Raw genomic sequence first — 20,967 nt, 5'->3', positions numbered from 1 at the left:
TTTCACAGTGTCCGAGGTACCACTGCGAAAACTGTGCTCTCGGTGGATAATCAACTGGTTTCAGATTGTGGACACGCTGTAAGTGAAATGGAAGTAACAATTGCTCTCGAAGGACTGTTCTTACATTCGTCTGATTCGTCCCCATGTTACGTGCAGTTGCACGAGTGCTGATTGAAGGATCCCGCTCCACATGCTGCAAGACAGCTTCCTCAAATTGCAACGTTCTTACCGTGCGACGGCGTCCCTGTCCAGGTAATCCGCTAAATGACCCGGTCTCACGCAGACGTTGGTACGCAGCAGCAAAGGTCGCATGATGCGGGATACGGCGATTAGAATAAACCCCCTGTGCAGATCGACCGTTGTGGTGCGCTACGTAGTACGCACCAAGCATGTCAGGGTACTCAATCCATGTGTATCGCTCCATTAGTAAACAGAGACAATGCACTACTACACTGGTGGACAGCAGTTGTCTACAATTGAGGAGCTTAATACACCCTCTAAAAACTGAAGATTGTAATACGGCCTCTAACAACTGAAGAGCTTAATACGGCCTCCACCGGTTCAAATAATCCTCATATGAAAAAATTACATTATGGAAAAATATTTGTTTTGATGTCCCCTACAACCTCCCAGAGTTTGTCGATTTAAATACTTTTCTCCCTGTATACTGAACAGCCAAAGAAACTGGTACACCTGCCTAATATCGTGTAGGGCCCCCACGAGTATGCAGAACTGCCGCAGCACGAAGTGGTATGGACTCGACTAATGTCTGGTATGGACTCGACTAATGTCTGAAGTAGTGCTGGAGGGAATTGTCACTATGAATCCTGCAGCGCTGTCCATAAATCTGTAAGAGTACCATGGGGTGGAGATTTCTTCTGAACAGCACGTTCCAAGGCATCCCATATATGGTCAACAATTTTCGTGTCTCGGCAGTCTGGTGGCCAGCGGAAGTGTTTAAGCTCATAAGAGTGTTCCTGGAGCCACTCTGTAGCAATTGTTGACGTGTAGGATCTCATATTGTCCTGCTGGAATTTCCCAAGTCCGTCGAAATGCAAAAAAATGGCTATGAACACTATGGGACTTAAGGGGGGTAGGACATCAAACGGGCCGACTTGGAGCAGGAGAGGAACCACAGGACATTTCATTTTCTACTATCTATACTTTTACAAATAAATTCATAAAACTTTGTCAGCATGACCAAGAAGGATTGAGGACTCACACTCATAGCAGTGGAAGTTCAAAAACGTAGCAAAATACCTTTTTTTACATGTGAAATTTCATCATTTTGTCACTTACTACTGGCTGCATTTGTTTCTGTGGGTACACTTTTCTTCCTAAGTAAGAGAGATTCTTCGATGAATTTTGCACAGCATACAAGCAGTACTTACAGGTGTATGAAACTCTAGAATTTTCCAAATCTATTAAAAACTGTGGTAAAATTGAGATAATTAACTATAAAATTTTAGTTTTTCTAAACAAGAAGTTTAAAATGTAACAGTTCATTCATTTTTTCATAAATTAAATAAACTCTAGAGTTTCATACACATGTAACTATAGTTTGTATGCTGTGCAAAATTCATCGAAGAATCTCTCTTACTTAGGAAGAAAAGTGTACCTATAGCAACAAATGCAGCCATTAGTAAGTGAAAAATGATGAAATTTCACACGTAAAAAATGTATTTTGTAACGTTTTGGAGCTTCCACTGCTATGAGTATGAATCCTGAATCATTCCTGATCATGCTTTCAAAGTTTTATGAATTTATTTGTAAAAGTATAGACAGCGGAAATTAAAATGTCCTGTGGTGCCTCTCCTGCTCCAAGTCGGTCCGTTTGACGTCCTACCCCCCTTCTGGTCATCAGTCCCCTAGAACGTAGAACTACTTAAACCTAACTAACCTAAGGACATCACACACATCCATGCTCGAGGCAGGATTCGAAACTGCGACCGGAGCGGTCGCGCGGTTCCAGACTGTAGCGCCTAGAAGCGCTCGGCCACCCTGGCCGGCGTCGAAATGCACAATTGCCATGAATGGATGCAGGTGATCAGACAGGATGCTTACGCTCGTGTCGCCTGACAGAGTCATATCTAGACGTATCAGTAGTCCCATATTACTACACACACTCCACACTATTACACCATTACAGAGCCTCCACCAGCTTGAACAGCCCCCTGCTGACATGCAGGGTCCATGGAATTCATCCGCTCGATACAATTTGAAACGAGACTCGTCCGTCCAGGCAATATGTTTCCAGTCATCAACAGTCCAGTATCGGTGTTGACGGGCCCAGGCGAGGCGTAAAGCTGTGTGTCGTGTAGCCATCAAGGGTATACCAGTGGGCCTTCGACTCCGAAAGCCCAAATCGATGATGTTTCGTTGAATGGTTCCCACGCTGACACTTTTTGATGCCCCACCATTGAAATCTGCAGCAATTTGCGGAAGGGCTGCACTTCCGTCACGTCCAACGGTTCTCTTCAATCGTTCTTGCAGGATCTTTTTGCGACCGCAGCGATGTCGGAGATTTGATGTTTTGCCGGATGCCTGATGATACTCACGGTACACTCTTGAAATGGTCTACGTAAAAATCCCCACTTCATCACTACCTCGTAGATGCTGTGCGCCGACTGCAACACCATGTACAAACTCGCTTAAATCTTGATAACCTGCCATTGCAGCAGCAGTAACCGATCTAACAACTGCGCCAGTCACTTGTCTTATATAGGCGTTGCTGACAGCAGCGCCGTATTCATATCTCTGTATTCGGATACGCACGCCTATACCAGTTTCTTTGGCGCTTCAGTGTAAACGCTGACAGAAAAAAATCGCAACGCCAAAAAAAAATTAATGTAGAGTTTGAAATTTCTGGAATGGTTAATGTAAACACGAGATAAATCATCGCAAATATCAAATGCTGGTACATTAATAATCGGTGTAAGCACCAGAGAGTCGAATGCAAGAATGCATACGTGCATGTATTTTGTTGTACAGATGCCGGATGTCATTTTATGGGATAGAGTTCCATGTCTGTTGCACCTGACCGGTCAATACTGGAAATGTTAATGCTGTCCTCTGTCTGCTTGGTTGGAGACAGATCTCTTGATCGAGGAAGCCGGCGCATTTCCACACGCTGTACAGCATGTAGATTTACAATAGCGGTAGGTAGGCGAGTGTTATCATGTTGACAAACATCCCTTGAAATGCTGCCCTTGAATGGCAGTACGGCAGTACGAATCACTGGATTGACGGATGAATTTACAGTCACTGTGCGTGAGACAACCATGAGAGTGCTCCTGCTGCCATACGAAATCGCCCCGAGACCAAAACTCCAGGTGTGGGTGCAGTGTGTCTTGAACACAGGCACGTTGTTTGCAGGCCCACAACAGGACTCCTTCTACACTACTGGCCATTAAAATTGCTACACCAAGAAGAAATGCAGATGATAAACGGGTATTCATTGGATACATATATTATACCAGAACTGACATGTTATTACATTTTCACGCAATTTGAGTGCACAGATCCTGAGAAATCAGTACCCAGAACAACCACCTATTGCCGTAATAACGGCCTTGATACGCCTGGGCTTTGAGTCGGCAAACAGAGCTTGGATGGCACGTACAGGTACAGTCGCCCATGCAGCTTCAACACGACACCAGAGTTAATCAAGAGTAGTGACTGGCGTATTGTGACGAGCCAGTTGCTCGGCCACCATTGACCAGACGTTTTCAATTGGTGAGAGGTCTGGAGAATGTGCTGGCCAGGGCAGCAATCGAACATTTTCTGTATCCAGAAAGGCCCGTACAGGACGTGCAACATGTGCTCGTGCATTATCCTGCTGAAATGTAGGGTTTCGCAGGGATCGAATGAAGGATAGAGCCACGGGTCGTAACACATCTGAAATGTAACGTCCACTGTTCAAAGTGCCGTCAATGCGAACAAGAGGTGACCGAGACGTGTAACCAATGGCAGCCCATACCATCACGTCGGGTGATACGCCAGTATGGCGATGACGAATACACGTTTCCAATGTGCGTTCACCGCGATGTCGCCAAACACGGATGCGACCATCATGATGCTGTAAACAGAAACTGGATTCATCCGAAAAAATGACGTTTTGCCATTCGTGCACCCAGGTTCGTCGTTGAGTACACCATCGCAGGCGCTCCTGTCTGTGATGCAGCGTCAAGGGTAACCGCAGCCATGGTCTCCGAGCTGATAGTCCATGCTGCTGCAAACGTCGTCGAACTGTTCGTGCAGATGGTTGTCTTCCAAACGTCCTCATCTGTTGACTCAGGGATCGAGACGTGGCTGTACGATCCGTTACAGCCATGCGGATAAGATGCCTGTCATCTCGACTGCTAGTGATACGAGGCCGTTGGGATCCAGCACGGCGTTCCGTGTTACCCTCCTGAACCCACCTATTGCATATTCTGCTAACAGTCATTGGACTTCGAGCAACGCGAGCAGCAATGTCGCGATACGATAAACCGCAATCGCGATAGGCTTCAATCCGACATTTATCAAAGTCGGAAACGTGATGGTACGCATTTCTCCTCCTTACACGAGGCATCACAACAACGTTTCATTAGGCAACGACGGTCAACTGCTGTTTGTGTATGAGAAATCGTTTGGAAACTTTCCTCATGTCAGCACGTTGTAGGTGTCGCCACCGGCGCCAGCCTTGTGTGAATCCTCTGCAAAGCCAATCATTTGCATATCACAACATCTTCTTCCTGTCGGTAAAATTTCGCGTGTGTAGCACGTCATCTTCGTGGTGTAGCAATTTTAATGGTCAGTAGTGTAACCAACACACGGCCATCAATGGCACTAAGGCAGAACCAGCTTTCATCAGAAAACTCGACGTAGCTCCACCCTGCCCTCCAATGAGCTCTCATTTGACACCACTGAAGTCACAAATGGCGGTGGTTTGCGTCAGTGGAGTGCACGCTACAGCGCGACAGGCTCTTAGCTGTCTACGACGTAACCAATTGGTAACAGTTCGTTGTTTATGCTCCAGTCATACTGTGCCTTGTGTTCTTTTAATCGTCGCAGTGTGTGGCTTTTTGTGTGTGCTACTTTTAAACAGTTTTTTATCTCCATTTTCAGTCACTCCGTTTTTTGTCTTTTGCCTTCCATGATGTTCCCCATTTTTTTATATCTATGTTCCCCATATTCTCTCCTTTGTTATTTTTAAATGTCTTCTATTGTTTGTTCTATGTCTTTCGGCTGAAGAGCAGCGCATATGCTGCTGCCAGCCCGCCCCGATGGGGAATTGAAATACAATAAAGAAAAAAAAACCTAGTCCAGATAGTCTGGTACTCGCTCTGGATTTCGTTCCTATCTCGGCGGTACTGCGTTCTGGTCGTTGCTCGTTGTCGACATTTGCCTGGCTCTGGTTCCGCGTGGTTTTACGTTTGGTGTTTGGCGTAGTGGTTTGCACAAGCCTCCGTTGTTTAAATCTTCCTTGTTGTGTCGCTCATAGTCGGTCGTGGTCGGTTGTTGTCGTTGGTCTGTCGTCCGACTCGTCCTGTGTTTACCCGGTGGTGCGTGCTCCACCGCCGACGGCTTCCCCGCCTGGCGGCTCCGATCCGCAGCCCAAGGCGTTCCCGCTGTTGGTTGTGGTTACTACACTGATCATTTTTTATCAATTTTACCAAAAGCAAGGTAACAGCAATAAAACATTCAACAGGAAAAAGATTCTACATATTATTCAACTCCTTGACAATTAAATACGAGACACAGCGTATTCGTAAAAAGCTCACGATAGCATGGCATCCTATTTCAGGTCCAAAGGGCCGTAACCATGTACCGGTAAAAGGCACAAGGGTCCACGTCATACCGGCTCCTCATCACGTAATGAACATTATGGCCGACAAGCCACATAATTGCGTTGTTCTTCGTTCTGGGAAAGAGGGCTGAATCGGGGCGCAGGAGAATCTCAGGGGAGATTGCTGCTTCCGTCATCAGGGCACGAAAGGTCAGTGGCCGGGGGAGCCAACTCCAATATCTGTGGCCGCAGGGGACCAAACGATGATATAATGTACCCGTTACATGACAACGACTGTATCGGTCCGTCTCACTAAGGCCAATGCGGAAAGGTCGAACTTTCTTGGCGACAAGTTTAAGAACGACTTTGTATCATGAGGACGCCACTTCCATCGGAAAAACAGACAGACTGAAATTGGATCACTCTGTCTCTGGCAACAGGGACTCCACAGAGGACAAGCGATCTGGAACGTCCTGCAACATAACAGCATTTTTACACAGAAATGCGACTGGGAGCTGAATGAGTTACGCAATCACGACTCACGACCCGTCCTCACAGCTTTACTTCCGCCAGTATCTCATCTCCTACACTCCAAACTTCACAGTTCTCCTGCGAACCTTGCAAGGCTAGCACTTCTGGAAGAAAGAATACTGTAGAGAAATGACTTAGTCACAGCTCAAGGGGTGTTTCCAGAACGAATTTTTTAGTCTACAGTAGAGTGTGCGCTGATATTTAACTTCCTGGCAGATTAAAACTGTGTATCGGAGTGAAAGGCAAAGTTCCCGAATTCGAGTCTCGGTGTGGCACTCAGTGTTAATGTGCCAGGGAGTTTCACATCGGCGCACAGTCCGTTGCAAAGTGAAAAATTTCTTCTGGCTTCATTTTCTCTGTTTCACTCAGTCGTTGCATAGCAGTTCCTTTGAATGTCTCAACAACCAGTGGTTCTTTCAGTTTATCCAACTGCCCTTGTGAAGTACTCGTGAGGGTACGTCGACTATAATTCCCCACAGATGCCGCTATCCTCAACGCTATACAGCGGGTTCCTGAATAAAACACTTCCCACAAGAAAAGATATGCAAGGATTAACAAACACGGTGGATTTCCGTAAATGTCTGCCCTGTGTCTAGAGTAATTGGAAGCAACTTACTTGCGTCTCGTCTTCTAAAGATTCAGCTGTCTCCCAAACAGTTTCTTCTCAGTTGGCCGCAGTCTCTGCCATGCACGCAGTAAACAGTGCGTAAGGAAGTGGAAAATGGGAACGAATTCGGTGCGATTAAAATCGAAATGATGAAATATTGGGATGCTACTAGATTTTATTTCAATTTATAGAAGCAAAAAAATCAAGAAAAAGGTTCTGAGAGCCAGTCTGTCACTATCCCTCGGTCAGTTTCCGGATTATAATCATTTCTAGAACACCGCAAAAGACACAATAGAAATCTCCACATGATCTTAGACTTAACAGAAGATTAACACGAGCTGACACAAGAACGTCATCCGGGGCAATTCTTCAACGGGCTACTCCGTCTTCACATGAGATAAGATTTTATACACGGATTCATGTACTACGTCCTCGGAATCTGTCGTAGACTAACTGTGAACTATCCTTAGCAGTTTGGCGCCTGCCCTCTCAGGATGCACTTGTGACTGGTCCATCCCTTCCATCATTAAGCACTGCCAGTATTTGAAATTTTCAGTTATTATGTTCTGATGAATTGTGTGATACTGAAATCATTATTAAAAATTTCTGAGTACAAGAAAGATAATTAGCACGGTTGAAGCTGTAACATAATATTTAAACAGCAAATATAAATAATAAAAGATTCGCCTATTAGTGCCCAGCACAGTAGGTGCAATCCCCATAGTCTCTCCCTGTTCCAATGCGATACGGCTCGCCCTGCCGTTCTCACGCTGCGTGACCATCTGGCGCATAGTTCCATAGTTCGATGAGTCTGCCTTGTGAGCCTACCTACTCGCTAGCCTCCAGTAATGAAATCTTCTGATACTGTGCATTAAAGCATAGCAAAAAAAAAAAAAAAAAAAAAAAGATGTACACTACTGGCCATAAAAATTGCTACACCACGAAGATGACGTGCTACAGACGCGAAATTTAACCGACACGAAGAAGATGCTGTGATATGCAAATGATTAGCTTTTCAGAGCATTCACACAAGGTTGGTGCCGGTGGTGACACCTACAACGTGCTGACATGAGGAAAGTTTCCAACCGATTTCTCATAAACAAACAGCAGTTGACCGGCGTTGCCTGGTGAACGTTGTTTTGATGCCTCGTGTAAGGAAGAGAAATGCGTACCATCACGTTTCCGACTTTGATAAAGGTCGGATTGTAGCCTATCGCGAATGCGGTTTATCGTATCGCGACATTGCTGCTCGCGTTGGTCGAGATCCAATGACTGTTAGCAGAATATGGAATCGGTGGGTTCAGGAGGGTAATACGGAACACCGTGCTGGATCCCAACGGCGTCGTATCACTAGCACTCGAGATGACAGGCATCTTATCCGCACGGCTATAACGGATCGTGCAGTCACGTACACATCCCTGGGTCAAAAGATGGGGACGTTTGCAAGACAACAACCATTTGCACGAACAGTTCGACAACGTTTGCAGCAGCATGGACTATGAGCTCGGAGACCATGGCTGTGGTTACCCTTGACATTACATCACAGACAGGAGCGCCTGCAGTGGTGTACTCAACGACGAACCTGGGTGCACGAATGGTAAAACGTCAGTTTTTCGGATGAATCCAGATTCTGTTTACAGCATCATGATGGTCGCATCCGTGTTTGGCGATATCGCGGTGAACGCACATTGGAAGCGTGTAGTCGTCATCGCCATACTGGCGTATCTCCCGGCGTGATGGTATGTGGTGCCATTGGTTACACGTCTCGGTCAGCTCTTGTTCGCATTGACGGCACTTTAAACAGTGGACGTTCAGATGTGTTACGACCCGTGGCTCTATCCTTCATTCGATCCCTGCGAAACCCTACATTTGAGCAGGATAATGCACGACCGCATGTTGCAGGTCTTGTACGGGCCTTTCTGGATACAGAAAATGTTCGACTGCTGCCCTGGCCAGCACATTCTTCAGATCTCTCACCAACTGAAAACGGCTGGTCAATGGTGGCCGAGCAACTGGCTCGTCACATTACGCCAGTCACTACTATTGATTAACTGTGGTATTATGTTGAAGCTGCATGGGCAGCTGTAACTGTACAAGCCATCCGAGCTCTGTTTGACTCAATGCCCAGGCGTATCAAGGCCGTTATTACGGCCAGAGGTGGTTGTTCTGGGTACTTATTTCTCAGGATCTATGCACCCAAATTGCGTGAAAATGGAATCGCATGTCAGTTCTAGTATAATATATTTGTTCAAAGAATATCAGTTTATCATCTGCATTTCTTCTTGGTATAGCAATTGTAATGGCCAGTAGTGTAATAAACGTGAGTAGGGATGTGGCATAAACGCCACACCCTCCCCTGAATTTCCCACCTTTCTCCACTTTCTTCAGTGTTACTTTAATAGTTAGGCAAAGCACCTCCCGCCCGCAGCTGGAGAGCAGCCAGCGCGGCCCGGTGGACGCCGCCCTGGGTTCGCGGCTGGCGGCGTCGCGGCGGCGCGCCGTGCGCCTGACGCTGGCCTTCCACCTGTACGTGCTGTCCGCGCTGGTGGCCTGGAGCCTGATGCCCGCGATCCATCGCCAGCGCCGACTGCCCTACCAGCAGCTGCGCTGGCTCGACACCTCCTCCGCGGCCGTCTACGGCGCCTCGTACGCGCTCCAGTGCACCGCCACCTTCTTCTGCTCCTTCATCAACACCCACCTGGACGTCTTCTTCATGGCCGTCATGATCCACGTGACGGACCAGTTCAGGATCCTCGCAGCGCGATTCGCCGACCTGCGGCTCGACGCGGATTGTAACCCAGAGCGCCGCGTGCTGCAGGACGGGTCTTCGAGGCTGAGCGAAGAACTGTACCGGGAGCTGAGTCTCTGCATCCAGAACCACCAGGACCTCGTGAGGTGAGTGCAGGCGACATTGCTGCTCGCCTGAGCCAGCGGCGAATCGCGCGACAGAAATCCGACTGAAAGAACTCAACAGAAAATGCAAGTAGATCTGATGTGATACCTCTATGATTCAAAATACAGGGTGTCCCACTCAGACCTCCCTGATTTCAAAGACCCAGGAAAAAAAGCCACAGTAGATACGACAATGAAAAATGCACCACATTGTAGAGCATCTCAAAGAATTTATTTATTTATCATCAGTACACCTTTACTTGAGCTCGACCGGTTGGCCGTGCAGTCTAACGCACAGCTTTCCGGGCGGGAAGGAGCGCCTGGTCCCCAGCACGAATCCACCCGGCGGATTTGTGTCGAGGTCTGGTGAACTGGCCAGTCTGTGGGTGGTTTTTAGGCGGTTTTCCATCTGCCTCGGCGATTGCTGGCTGGTTCCCCTTATTTTGCCTCAGTTACACTATGTGGGCGATTGCTGCGCAAACAAGTTCTCCATGTACACGTACACCACCATTACTCTACCACGCAAACATAGGGGTTACACTCGTCTGGTGTGAGACGTTCCCTGGGGGGTCCACCGGAAGCCGAATCGCACAATAACGCTGGGTTCGGTGTGGGGCGGCGGAGGGGTGAAGTGGACTGCGGTAGTCGTCGTGGGCATGTGGACTACTGCAACTGCGGTGGTTACGGAGCCTCTCTGTCGTTTCTAGGTCCCCGGTTAACATACAATACAATACAATACACCTCTACATGTGAACCACTTGTAGCATGAAGAATATCGAGTCTATATTCAATTTCTTGACAAGTTCTTTGTAGCATTTCCTCCATTATTGCTGCAATCACATTAGTGATACGATGTAGCAATGTAGGAATATCGTCCACTTTAGTCGCACACAAACGGTCCTTCACGAATCTCAACATGAAGAAATCAAGCGGCATAATGTCGGGTGAATGTGTTGGCCAGGCAATGGGTTCTCTGCGTCCGATCCAGTGGTTGGGAAATTTCCTATCCAGAAACTTGCGAACAACCACTGACCAATGCGGCGGAGCTCCATCTTGTTGAAAAATGATGTTGGGTTTCAAGTCTTGTATCTGAGGGTACACAAACTGCTCCAACATGTCCAGATACACAGACCCATTCACTGTTTGTTCCGCAAAGAAAAACGGTCCAATAATCCTGTCGTGCATTAGCCCACACGAGACATTTACTTTAGGGCTATCACGAACATATTCAATGACAACGTGCGGATTTTGCGAACCCCAAATTCGGACATTATGCCTATTAACCCTCCCTGATAGATGAAAGATTGCCTCATCTGAGAATAAACATCTTTGCAGGAAGCTGGCATCCAAATCAATACGCTGCAGCATATCCATAGCAAATTGTTGTCGGCGTGGTACGTCGTTCGGCGTCAGATGTTGCAGAATTTGCACTTTGTAAGCAAACATACGAAGACGCTGGTGAACCACGAAATGCATTGTTGATCAAGGTACATCAAGTTGTCTAGATGCTTGACAATTTGATTTACTTCGGCTTCTGAGAAACGTTTGTCTGATGTCCTCCACTGTCTCCTCTGAAGCTCCGTAACGTGCACTGATAGAATGTTTCAGAACACTTCCTGTCGCTAGAAACTTCCTATACCATTCCTTAAATGTTTCCACACCAGGTGGATCACATTCATACACTCGACGATGATTTCTTTGCACAGTAATCGGCGATTTTGTTTCTGCAAACCACACTACTGCTTGCATGCGTTGCTGTCGAGTCGCCATTTTCACTTCATGCGACCATACTGCACTCTGGTGGCAATACTTGGCACTTCTGATGCGGGAATATAAATTCTTTGAGATGCTCTACAATATGGTGCATTTTTCATTGTCGTATCTACTGTGGTTTTTCTCTCCTGGGTCCTTGAAATCAGGGAAGTTTGAGTGGGACACCCTGCATATATGTGAAAGAACTCGTTCCTCTTCTAGCACCTGTCTATCACAGGTCGACGGAAAAATGATAGCAAAAATATGCAGGTTATTCTCGTTTTCTAAGAAGTGTCAGGAAGGAACGAGGACGCAATTATGATAGTCGGGAGGTTGTGAGAGGTATTGAAGTCTTCATATGAGGGAAAGGCATGGGGAACAGGGATATAGCTGATAGAATAGGTATATGTTAGGACTGTTTTCTGAGCAAGGAACAGGGAGCCTGTCGAGGTTTCCTTGGGACAGGATAGGAAAGGGGCGGAGGAAGGGAGGGATGTAATGGTACAGTATTGTAGAGAATTGGTGGGTCAAATGGGTTTTCAACTTTGAGTTCACAGGGTGTATAAGAGTCACTGAATGGTCAATGCCTTTCTGGGCAAGGGGACAAGAGGCGTGGTGGTGTAAAGTTCCTGATCGCCAGTCTTTGCGACAATGTCCTGGATTCAGTTCCAAGCCTCTCCAGAGAGTTACATCAAGTGAAGGTATGCGACACTTGATGGCGATCTGTCCGTCGGATGAGGACGTTAAGCTTGGCACCCCCGTTGGTGCTCTTCGACAGGAGTAGGCTACGTGATGGCACCCGGTTTCACACTGTGCCTTTTCCCATCATCTCCCACATGACAACGACGCTGCAGTACACGTGCACAGATTGCAGTTGCTTATACCTAACAGGAACACTTACATGCACTTTGCGAAGGAAAGGTGCCTTTGGGCATGAAGGACAGGGAAAACCTTTCCGATTAGTCTGCTGAACCTGTCCTTTGGGCTCTCCCAGCTATTCATGCAATACGACTTTACTTTCTTTAATGATCAAAGTTTGTATCATACGGAACAGTGCGTATGTCTTCAAGGGATGAAGCAAGGTTGACTTGACTGACGTTTTGAGGTAATAGTTGGTTTTTATTAAGGAGAAGACAACGTAGTGAAGGATTTATACCGATTAAATGGTGGAATGGTTTCCAATAGTTTGTAGAGCTTTAGGAAATCTGATGCTGAGTTTAGTATATCTCTGCCGCAAACTCCCGTGGCTTCTTTGCCTGTAGAAGATTCCATAGAGTTACTGTAGTTTCCAGTGACGTATTAGTGTCACGGTTGCGAACTTAGCGGGAGGGGGTGGGGGGTGTCGGGGTGGGGAGGGTGGAGCATGAGCTGGTGGGTGCAAATCGGGCAGTTTGGTATATGTGATAAAATATCTTGAATGGAGGATGCAGTCACTGGTAGTATATCAATGGGATTCTACAATGTACTTGGACAACTTTTGATCTGGGTATGGGTGGAATACCAGGAGACATACCAGATGGCTTGAGAAATAGTCACATATATACAGGGTGGTCCATTGATCTCACGAAATAAGCGTCAAACGAAAAAACTGCAAAGAACGAAACATGTCTAGCTTGAAGGGGGAAACCAGATGGCGCTATGGTTGGCCCGCTAGATGGCGCTGCCATAGGTAAAACGGATATCAACTGCGTTTTAAAAATAGGAAACCCCATTTTTATTACATATTCGTGTAATACGTAAAGAAATATGAATGTTTTAGTTGGACCACTTTTTTCGCTTTGTGATAGATGCCGCTGTAATAGTCACAAATATATGGCTCACAATTTTAGACGAACAGTTGGTAACAGGTAGGTCTTTTAAATTAAAATACAGAATGTAGGTACGTTTGAACATTTTATTTCGGTTGTTCCAATGTGATACATGGACCTCTGTGAACTTATCATTTCTGAGAACTCAAGCTGTTACAGCGTGATTACCTGTAAATACTACATTAATGCAATAAATGCTCAAAATGATGTGCGTCAGCGTCAATGCATTTGGCAATACGTGTAACGAAATTCCTCTCAACAGCGAGTAGTTCGCCTTCCGTAACTTTCGCACCTGCATTGACAATGCGCTGACGCATGTTGTCAGGCGTTGTCGGTGGATCACGATAGCAAATATCCTTCAACTTTCCCCACAGCAATAAATCCGGAGGCGTCAGATCCGGTGAACGTGCGGGCCATGGTATGGTGCTTCGACGACCAATCCACCTCTCATGAAATATGCTATTCAATACCGCTTCAACCACACGCGAACTATGTGCCGGACATCCATCATGTTGAAAGTACATTGCCATTCTGTCATGCAGTGAAACATCTTGTAGTAACATCGGTAGAACATTACGTAGGAAATCAGCATACATTGCACCATTTAGATTGCCAGCGATAAAATGGGGGCCAATTATCCTTCCTCCCATAATGCCGCACCATACATTAACCCGCCAATGTCGCTGATGTTCCACTTGTCGAACCCATCGTGGATATTCCGTTGCCCAATAGTGCATATTATGCCGGTTTACGTTATCGCTGTTGGTGAATGACGCTTCGTCGCTAAATAGAACGCGTGCAAAAAATCTGTCATCGTCCCGTAAATTCTCTTGTGCCCAGTGGCAGAACTGTACACGACGTTCAAAGTCGTCGCCATGCAATTCCTGGTGCACAGAAATACGGTACGGGTGCAATCGATGTTGATGTAGCATTTTCAACACCGACGTTTTTGAGTTTCCCGATTCTCGCGCAATTTTTCTGCTGCTGATGGGCGGATTAGCCGCGACAGCAGCTAAAACACCTACTTGGGCATCATCATTTATTGCAGGTCGTGGTTGACGTTTCACATGTGGCTGAACACTTCCTGTTTCCTTAAACAACGTAACTATCCGGCGAACGGTCCGGACACTTGGATGATGTCGTCCAGGATACCGAGCAGCATACATAGCACACGCCCGATGGGCATTTTGATCACAATAGCCATATATCAACCAGATATCGATCTTTTCCGCAATTGGTAAACTGTCCATTTAAACATGGGTAATGTATCACAAAGCAAATACCGTCTGCACTGGCGGAATGTTACGTGATACCACGTACTTATACGTTTGTGACTATTACAGCGCCATCTATCACAAAGAGAAAAATGTGTTACAACTAAAACATTCATATTTCTTTACGTACTACACGAATATGTAATAAAAAATGGGGGTTCCTATTTTTTAAAAAAGCAGTTGATATCCGCTTGACCTATGGCAGCGCCATCTAGCGGACCAACCATATAGCGCCATCTGGTTTCCCCCTTCAAGCTAGACGATTTTCGTTCTTTGTAGTTTCTTAGTTTGATGCTTATTTCGTGAGATATTTAGCCCGCTCACTATCAATAGACCACCCTGTATAGGACGTCCATAATTAAATTACAGGTTCAAAACGGTATAGAAAGAGAACCACTGCTCAGAATGATGTTAAATTTGAACGGTACATTAATGACAAAGGAGGAAATGTCATGGAATAAAAAAAAAATTAACGAAAATTTGACCAATAGATTGCGCTGAAAAGCGTCAGAATACGCACACTAAAAGACGCGCGACACACGGCGGTTTCTCAATTTGCGTCCGAAATCCCCAACATATCTGTCTCCATGGAGGATGGCGCCCCTTTTACAAGAACCGTGCCTGTGCGCTAAGGGCCCTGCAGAAGTTCAGGGGTATGAAGAAAGACATTGGTCCAATGTCTGATAAGGGTGTGGAGAAACTGACTGCAAAATTCGACAAGACAGGTTCTTTTGACGTCCAGAGTGGAAGAGGGAGGAAAGCAATTGATCCGACGTCTGTCGAAGATGTGGCCACAGCTTTGCAGGAGGGGTCGAACGGTGTGAAAATTTGAAGTGCACAAGGAATTGCCAGAACGATGGGCATGTCTGCTAACACGGTGCATAAAATCCTACGAAATACCTTCATTGCTATCCATGCTAAATCACCCATATTTAATAGTTCCTCCCTGTTGACCTGACAGCACGACAAACATTCGATCTGGAATTTCTTGTTTGCATGGAAGTGGACAGTCAACGGCCATGGAACATTCTATGGGCAGACGAAGATCATATCCATCTCCAGCGACATGTCAAAATGCAGAACTGCAGAAAATGGACAACAGAAAATCCGCATGCACAACAGCCGGTACCAATTCATTCTGCGAAGGTGACTGTGTGGTGTGGGTTGACAACTTCGTTTGTTGTAGGGCCGTATTTTTTCGTGGAGATTAATCTTGTGGGTCCTGTTACCTGTACTGCCACTGGTAAATGCTATGAGAGTCTTTTGAGCACCATCGTCAGTCCAGCCATTCAACAGCGCGGATGTGTGGCTAGTATCATTGTTATGCAAGATGGCGCTCCTCCACACACTGCACAGCCAGTGTAGCTGCTGCTGCAGAGGCATTTAGGATATGCTACACTACGGATCATTAGAATTGCTACACCAAGAAGAACTGCAGATAATAAACGGATATTCATTTGACAAATATATTATACTAGAACTGACATCTGATTACATTTTCACGCAATTTGGGTGCATAGATCCTGAGAAATCAGTACCCAGAACAACCACCTCTGGCCGTAATAATGGCCTTGATACGCCTGGGCATTGAGTCAAACAGAGCTTGGATGGAGTGCACTGGTACAGCTGCCCATGCAGCTTCAACACGATACCACAGTACATCAAGAGTAGTGACTGGCGTATTGTGACGAGCCAGTTGCTCGGCCACCATTGACCAGACGTTTTCAATTGGTGAGAGATCTGGAGAACGTGCTGGCCAGGGCGGCAGTCGAACATTTTCTGTATCCAGAAAGGCCCGTACACGACCTGCAACATGCAGTCGTGCATTATCCTGCTGAAATGTAGGGTTTCGCAGGGATCGAATGAAGGGTAGAGTCACGGCTCGTAACACATCTGAAACGTAACGTCCACTGTTCAAAGTGCCGTCAATGCGAACACGAGGTGACCGAGACGTGTAACCAGTGGCACCCCATACCATCACGCCGGGCAATACGCCTGTATGGTGATGACGAATACACGCTTCCAATGTGCGTTCACCGCGATGTCGCCAAACACGGATGCGACCATCATGATGCTGTGAACAGAATGACGATTTGCCATTCGTGCATCCACGTTCGTCGTTGAGTACACCATCGCAGGCGCTCCTATCTGTGATACAGCGTCAAGGGTAACCGCAGCCATGGTCTCCGGGCTGTAGTCCATGCTGCTGCAAACGTCGAACTATTCGTGCAGATGGTTGTTGTGTTGCAAACGTCTCTATCTGTCGACTCAGGGGTCGAGACGTGGCTGCACGATCCGTTACGGTCATGCGGATAGGAAGCCTGTCATCTCGACTGCTAGTGATACGAAGCCGTTGGGAACCAGCACGGCGTTCCGTATTACCCTCCTGAACCCACCAATTCCATATTCTGCTAACTGTCATTGGATCTCGACCAACGCGAGCAGCAATGTCGCGATACGATAAACCGCAATCGCGATAGGCTACAATCCGACCTTTATCAAAGTCGTAAACGTGATGGTACGCGTTTCTCCTCCTTACACGAGGCATCACAACAATGTTTCACCAGGCAACGCCGGTCAACTGCTGATTGTGTATGAGAAATCGGTTGGAAAGTTTCCTCATGTCAGCACGTTGTAGGTGTCGCCACCGGCGCCAACCTAATGTGAATGCTCTGAAAAGCTAATCATTTGCATATCACAGCAAATAGGTTGTCGATTAAATTTCGCGTCTGTAGAATGCCATCTTCGTGGTGTAGCAATTTTAATGGCCAGTAATGTAGAATTGTCAGCCGTCATTTCTCTACAGCCAGGCCGTCCAGATCACCTGATCTTAATCTGTGTGACTTCTGGCTGTGGGGTTAACTGAAAGATGTTGTGTTCAGTGATCAAATTACGATCGTACCGTTTTGAATGTGAGCCCCAAGACGCTCTGATCTCTTATGGAACATGCAACTTATGGCAGAAAACGGTGGACAGCATATTGAACATGTCTTCCGCCAGTCTCACGAGAACTAGAAACCGATGTCTTTTTGCTTTTTATGCGGTTTCCGGCCTCAGGGCAATTAAAAACAGATTTTTCTCATTCGAAGCGGTACCACATCGCCTTGGTGGAATGGATCACCTGATTAATAGTGCCACTACTGTTGACTGCCCAACGTGTGCAGTCATGCATATTGAACAGCATAGTATAATGTGCAGCTCTATTCACAGCTGTATCATTGTGATTCATCTGTCAATTTGCAGCAGACTCCATCTACCTTACAGCGACATCTATTGGTAAAACTTTCGTTAATTTTTTCCATGGCGTTTCCTCCTGCTGTTCAAATCTGATATCCTTCTGAGCATTGATTCTCTTTCTACAAGGTTTGGAAATCATAACTTTAATTATGGCCACCATGTACACTATGTTATCAAAAGTATCCCGACACCCCCAAAAACATACGCTGTTCATATTAGGTGGTATGTGCTGCCACCTAATGCCAGGCACGCCATATCAGCGACCTCAGTAGTCATTAGACATCGTGGGACGCTCCGCGGAACTCACGGACTTCGAACGTGGTCAGGTGATTAGGTGTCACTTGTGTCATTGTAGGTGAGATTTCCACACTCCGAAACATTCCTATGTCCACTGTTTTCGGTGTGAGTGAAGTGGATCGTGAAGGGACACGTACAGTACAAAAGCTTACAGGCCGACCTCGTCTGTTGACTTACAGAGACCACCGACAGTTGAAGAGGGTCCAGGCCATCACGCAAGAATTGCAAATTGCATCAGGATCCACTGCAAGTACCATTACAGATAGGCGGGAGGTGAGAAAACTTGGACTTCATGGTCGAGCAGTTGCTCATAGGCCACACATCACGCCGGTAAATGCCAAAAGACGCCTCGCTTGGTGTAAGAAGCGTAGACGTTGGACTATTGAACAGTGGGCATACGTTGTGCGGAGTGACGAATCACGGTACACAAGGTGGCGATCCGATGTCAGGGTGTTGGTATGGCGAATGCCCGGTGAACCTCATATGCCATCGTGTGTAGGGCAACAGTAAAATTCGGAGGAGGTGGTGTTATGGTGTGGTCGTGTTTTTCATGGAGGGGGCTTGCACCTCTTGTTGTTTTGTGTCGCACTATCACAGCACAGGCCTACATTGATGTTTTAAGCACCTTCTTGCTTCCCACTGTTGAAGAGCAATTCGGGGATGGCGGTTGCATCTTTCAACACTATTGAGCAGCTTTTCATAACGCACGGCCCGTGGCGGAGTGGTTACACGACAATAACTTCCCTGTAATGGACTGGCTTGAATCCTATAGAACACCTTTGGGATGTTTTGAAACGCCGAGCCGACCGGAGTGGCCGAGCGGTTCTAGTCGCTATAGTCTGGAACCGCGCGACCGCTACGGTCGCAAGTTCGAATCCTGCCTCGGGCATTGATGTGTGTGACGTCCATAGCTTGGTTAGGTTTAAGTAGTTATAAGTTCTAGGGGACTGATGACCACAGAAGTTAAGTCCCATAGTGCTCAGAGCCATTTGAACCATTTGAAACGCCGACTTCGTGCCAGGCCTCATCGACCGACATCGATACCTCTCCTCAGTGCAGCACTCCCTGGAGAATGGGCTGCCATTCCCCAAGAAACTTTCCAGCACCTGATTGAACGTATGCTTGCGAGAGTGAAAGCTGTCATCAAGGCTAAGGGTGGGCCAACACCATATTGAATTCCAGCATTACCGATGGAGGGCGCCACGAACTTGTAAGTCATTTTCAGCTAAGTGTCCATATACTTTTGATCACATAGTGTATATTAGTGGCATGGGGATAGAGGATATTACTCTTGGGCTTCTTTATTTTTGGATGTACGGAAATATGAGGATGGGGAAATGATCACCTCATATTGGATTGAGGGCGTATGCAGTGTTGCACCCAAGGAGGTTGGCTGATGGGAACAATGGTGGTGGCCTAGTGTCAAAGTAAGCGCAATGGTGTGAGTTCGGCAGGGGACCACCTATGTATACTGATCAGCCGGAATATTATGACCACCTTGCTAACAGCGAGTATGTCCATCTTTGATATGGATAATGACGGCAACGTGTCGTGGAATGGAAGTAATGAGGCCTTGGTAGGTCGCTGGAGGCAGTTGGCACCACATCTGCACACACAAGTCACCTAATTTCCATCAGTTCTGGGGAGAGGGACGATGAATCTGACGCCACGGTCAATCACATCCCAGCTAATGTGTTGGATCAGGATCAGATCCCCCCGGTTAAAGGACCAGCACATCAATTGCAACTCGCTACTGTGTTCCTCGAATCACTCCATCATACTCCTAGTCTTGTGGTATGGCGCATTACCTTGCTGAAAAATGCCACTGCAACCAGTGTACGATACTTGGCCATCATGAATGCCCATGTGAATGTTCCAATAACATAATGGAGCTGCCACCATCTTGCCTTTGTCCAGAAGTACAGGTGTCAAAAAGATGTTCCTTTGGAAGATGACGCATTCGCACCCACTCATCGGCTTGATGAAGAAGGTATCGGGATTCATCAAACCATGCAATGCTCTACCACTGCGGCAATACCCTATGATCACGTGCCCATTTTAGTCGTAGCTATCCACGTCGTGATGTTAACATCACTATGAGTATTCGGTGCACTGTGTGTTCGGACTCACTTGTATTCTGGCCAGCATTAAAATCTGATGTTAGTTCCGCCACAGTTAGCCACCTGTCCAGTTTCAACCAGTCTACCCAATGTACGACTTGTGACACCTGCAACGAGGGGTGGCCACCAAACCCCACGAAGTCTGGATGTGGTTTCACCTTGGTTTCGCCAAGTGTTGAAGACACTCACCAGAGCACTTTTCGACCACCCGACAAGTCGTGCAGTTTCCGAAATGCTCGTATCGAGCCTCCAGGCCATCACAATCCTGCTCTCGGTCAAACTCAGATACATCGAGCGCCTTCTCCGTTTTACACATGGACAGCCCTCTCACTGACACTAGGTACAACGCACGTGTGTCTGACTAGCAGTCATTCCTGGCAATGTGACGCTGCTGTCGCTTGGACCGGTTTATATCGATAGTAGGTCGGTGGTCATAATGTTCTGCCTATCAGTGTATGTTAAGGTATGCTGCAGTAACATAGGTGGGCAAAGTCTGGTCAGTACATGTGAGTGAGTCTTGCCAGCACCATGCCTGTGTTTATTTGGTGCGACGACCTGCTGGCCATTCCCAAGTGGCTTGCTTACTGTGCCCTAAGCGTGCCGCCCTTGACATGCTGAGTTGATATGCATGCCAGAAAACCGCAAAGATGGATGTGACTAGAATGAGGTTGACACACAT

At 46.9% G+C, this 20,967-nt stretch overlaps 1 protein-coding gene across 1 annotated transcript in view; it reads left to right on the top strand.

Moving 5' to 3' along the window:
• Window positions 1–20,967, top strand: part of LOC126482185 (odorant receptor Or2-like) — a 103,549-nt gene that overhangs the window by 1,072 nt on the left and 81,510 nt on the right. The window contains exon 2 of the mRNA XM_050106164.1: window positions 9,337–9,803. Within this exon, the coding sequence (XP_049962121.1) occupies window positions 9,337–9,803 (467 nt within the window). The remainder of the gene's footprint in view (window positions 1–9,336; window positions 9,804–20,967) is intronic.

Source organism: Schistocerca serialis, chromosome 5 (assembly GCF_023864345.2).
Source record: "Schistocerca serialis cubense isolate TAMUIC-IGC-003099 chromosome 5, iqSchSeri2.2, whole genome shotgun sequence".
NCBI classification, from domain to species: domain Eukaryota; kingdom Metazoa; phylum Arthropoda; class Insecta; order Orthoptera; family Acrididae; genus Schistocerca; species Schistocerca serialis.
This window is presented reverse-complemented; position numbering and strand designations above follow the sequence as displayed.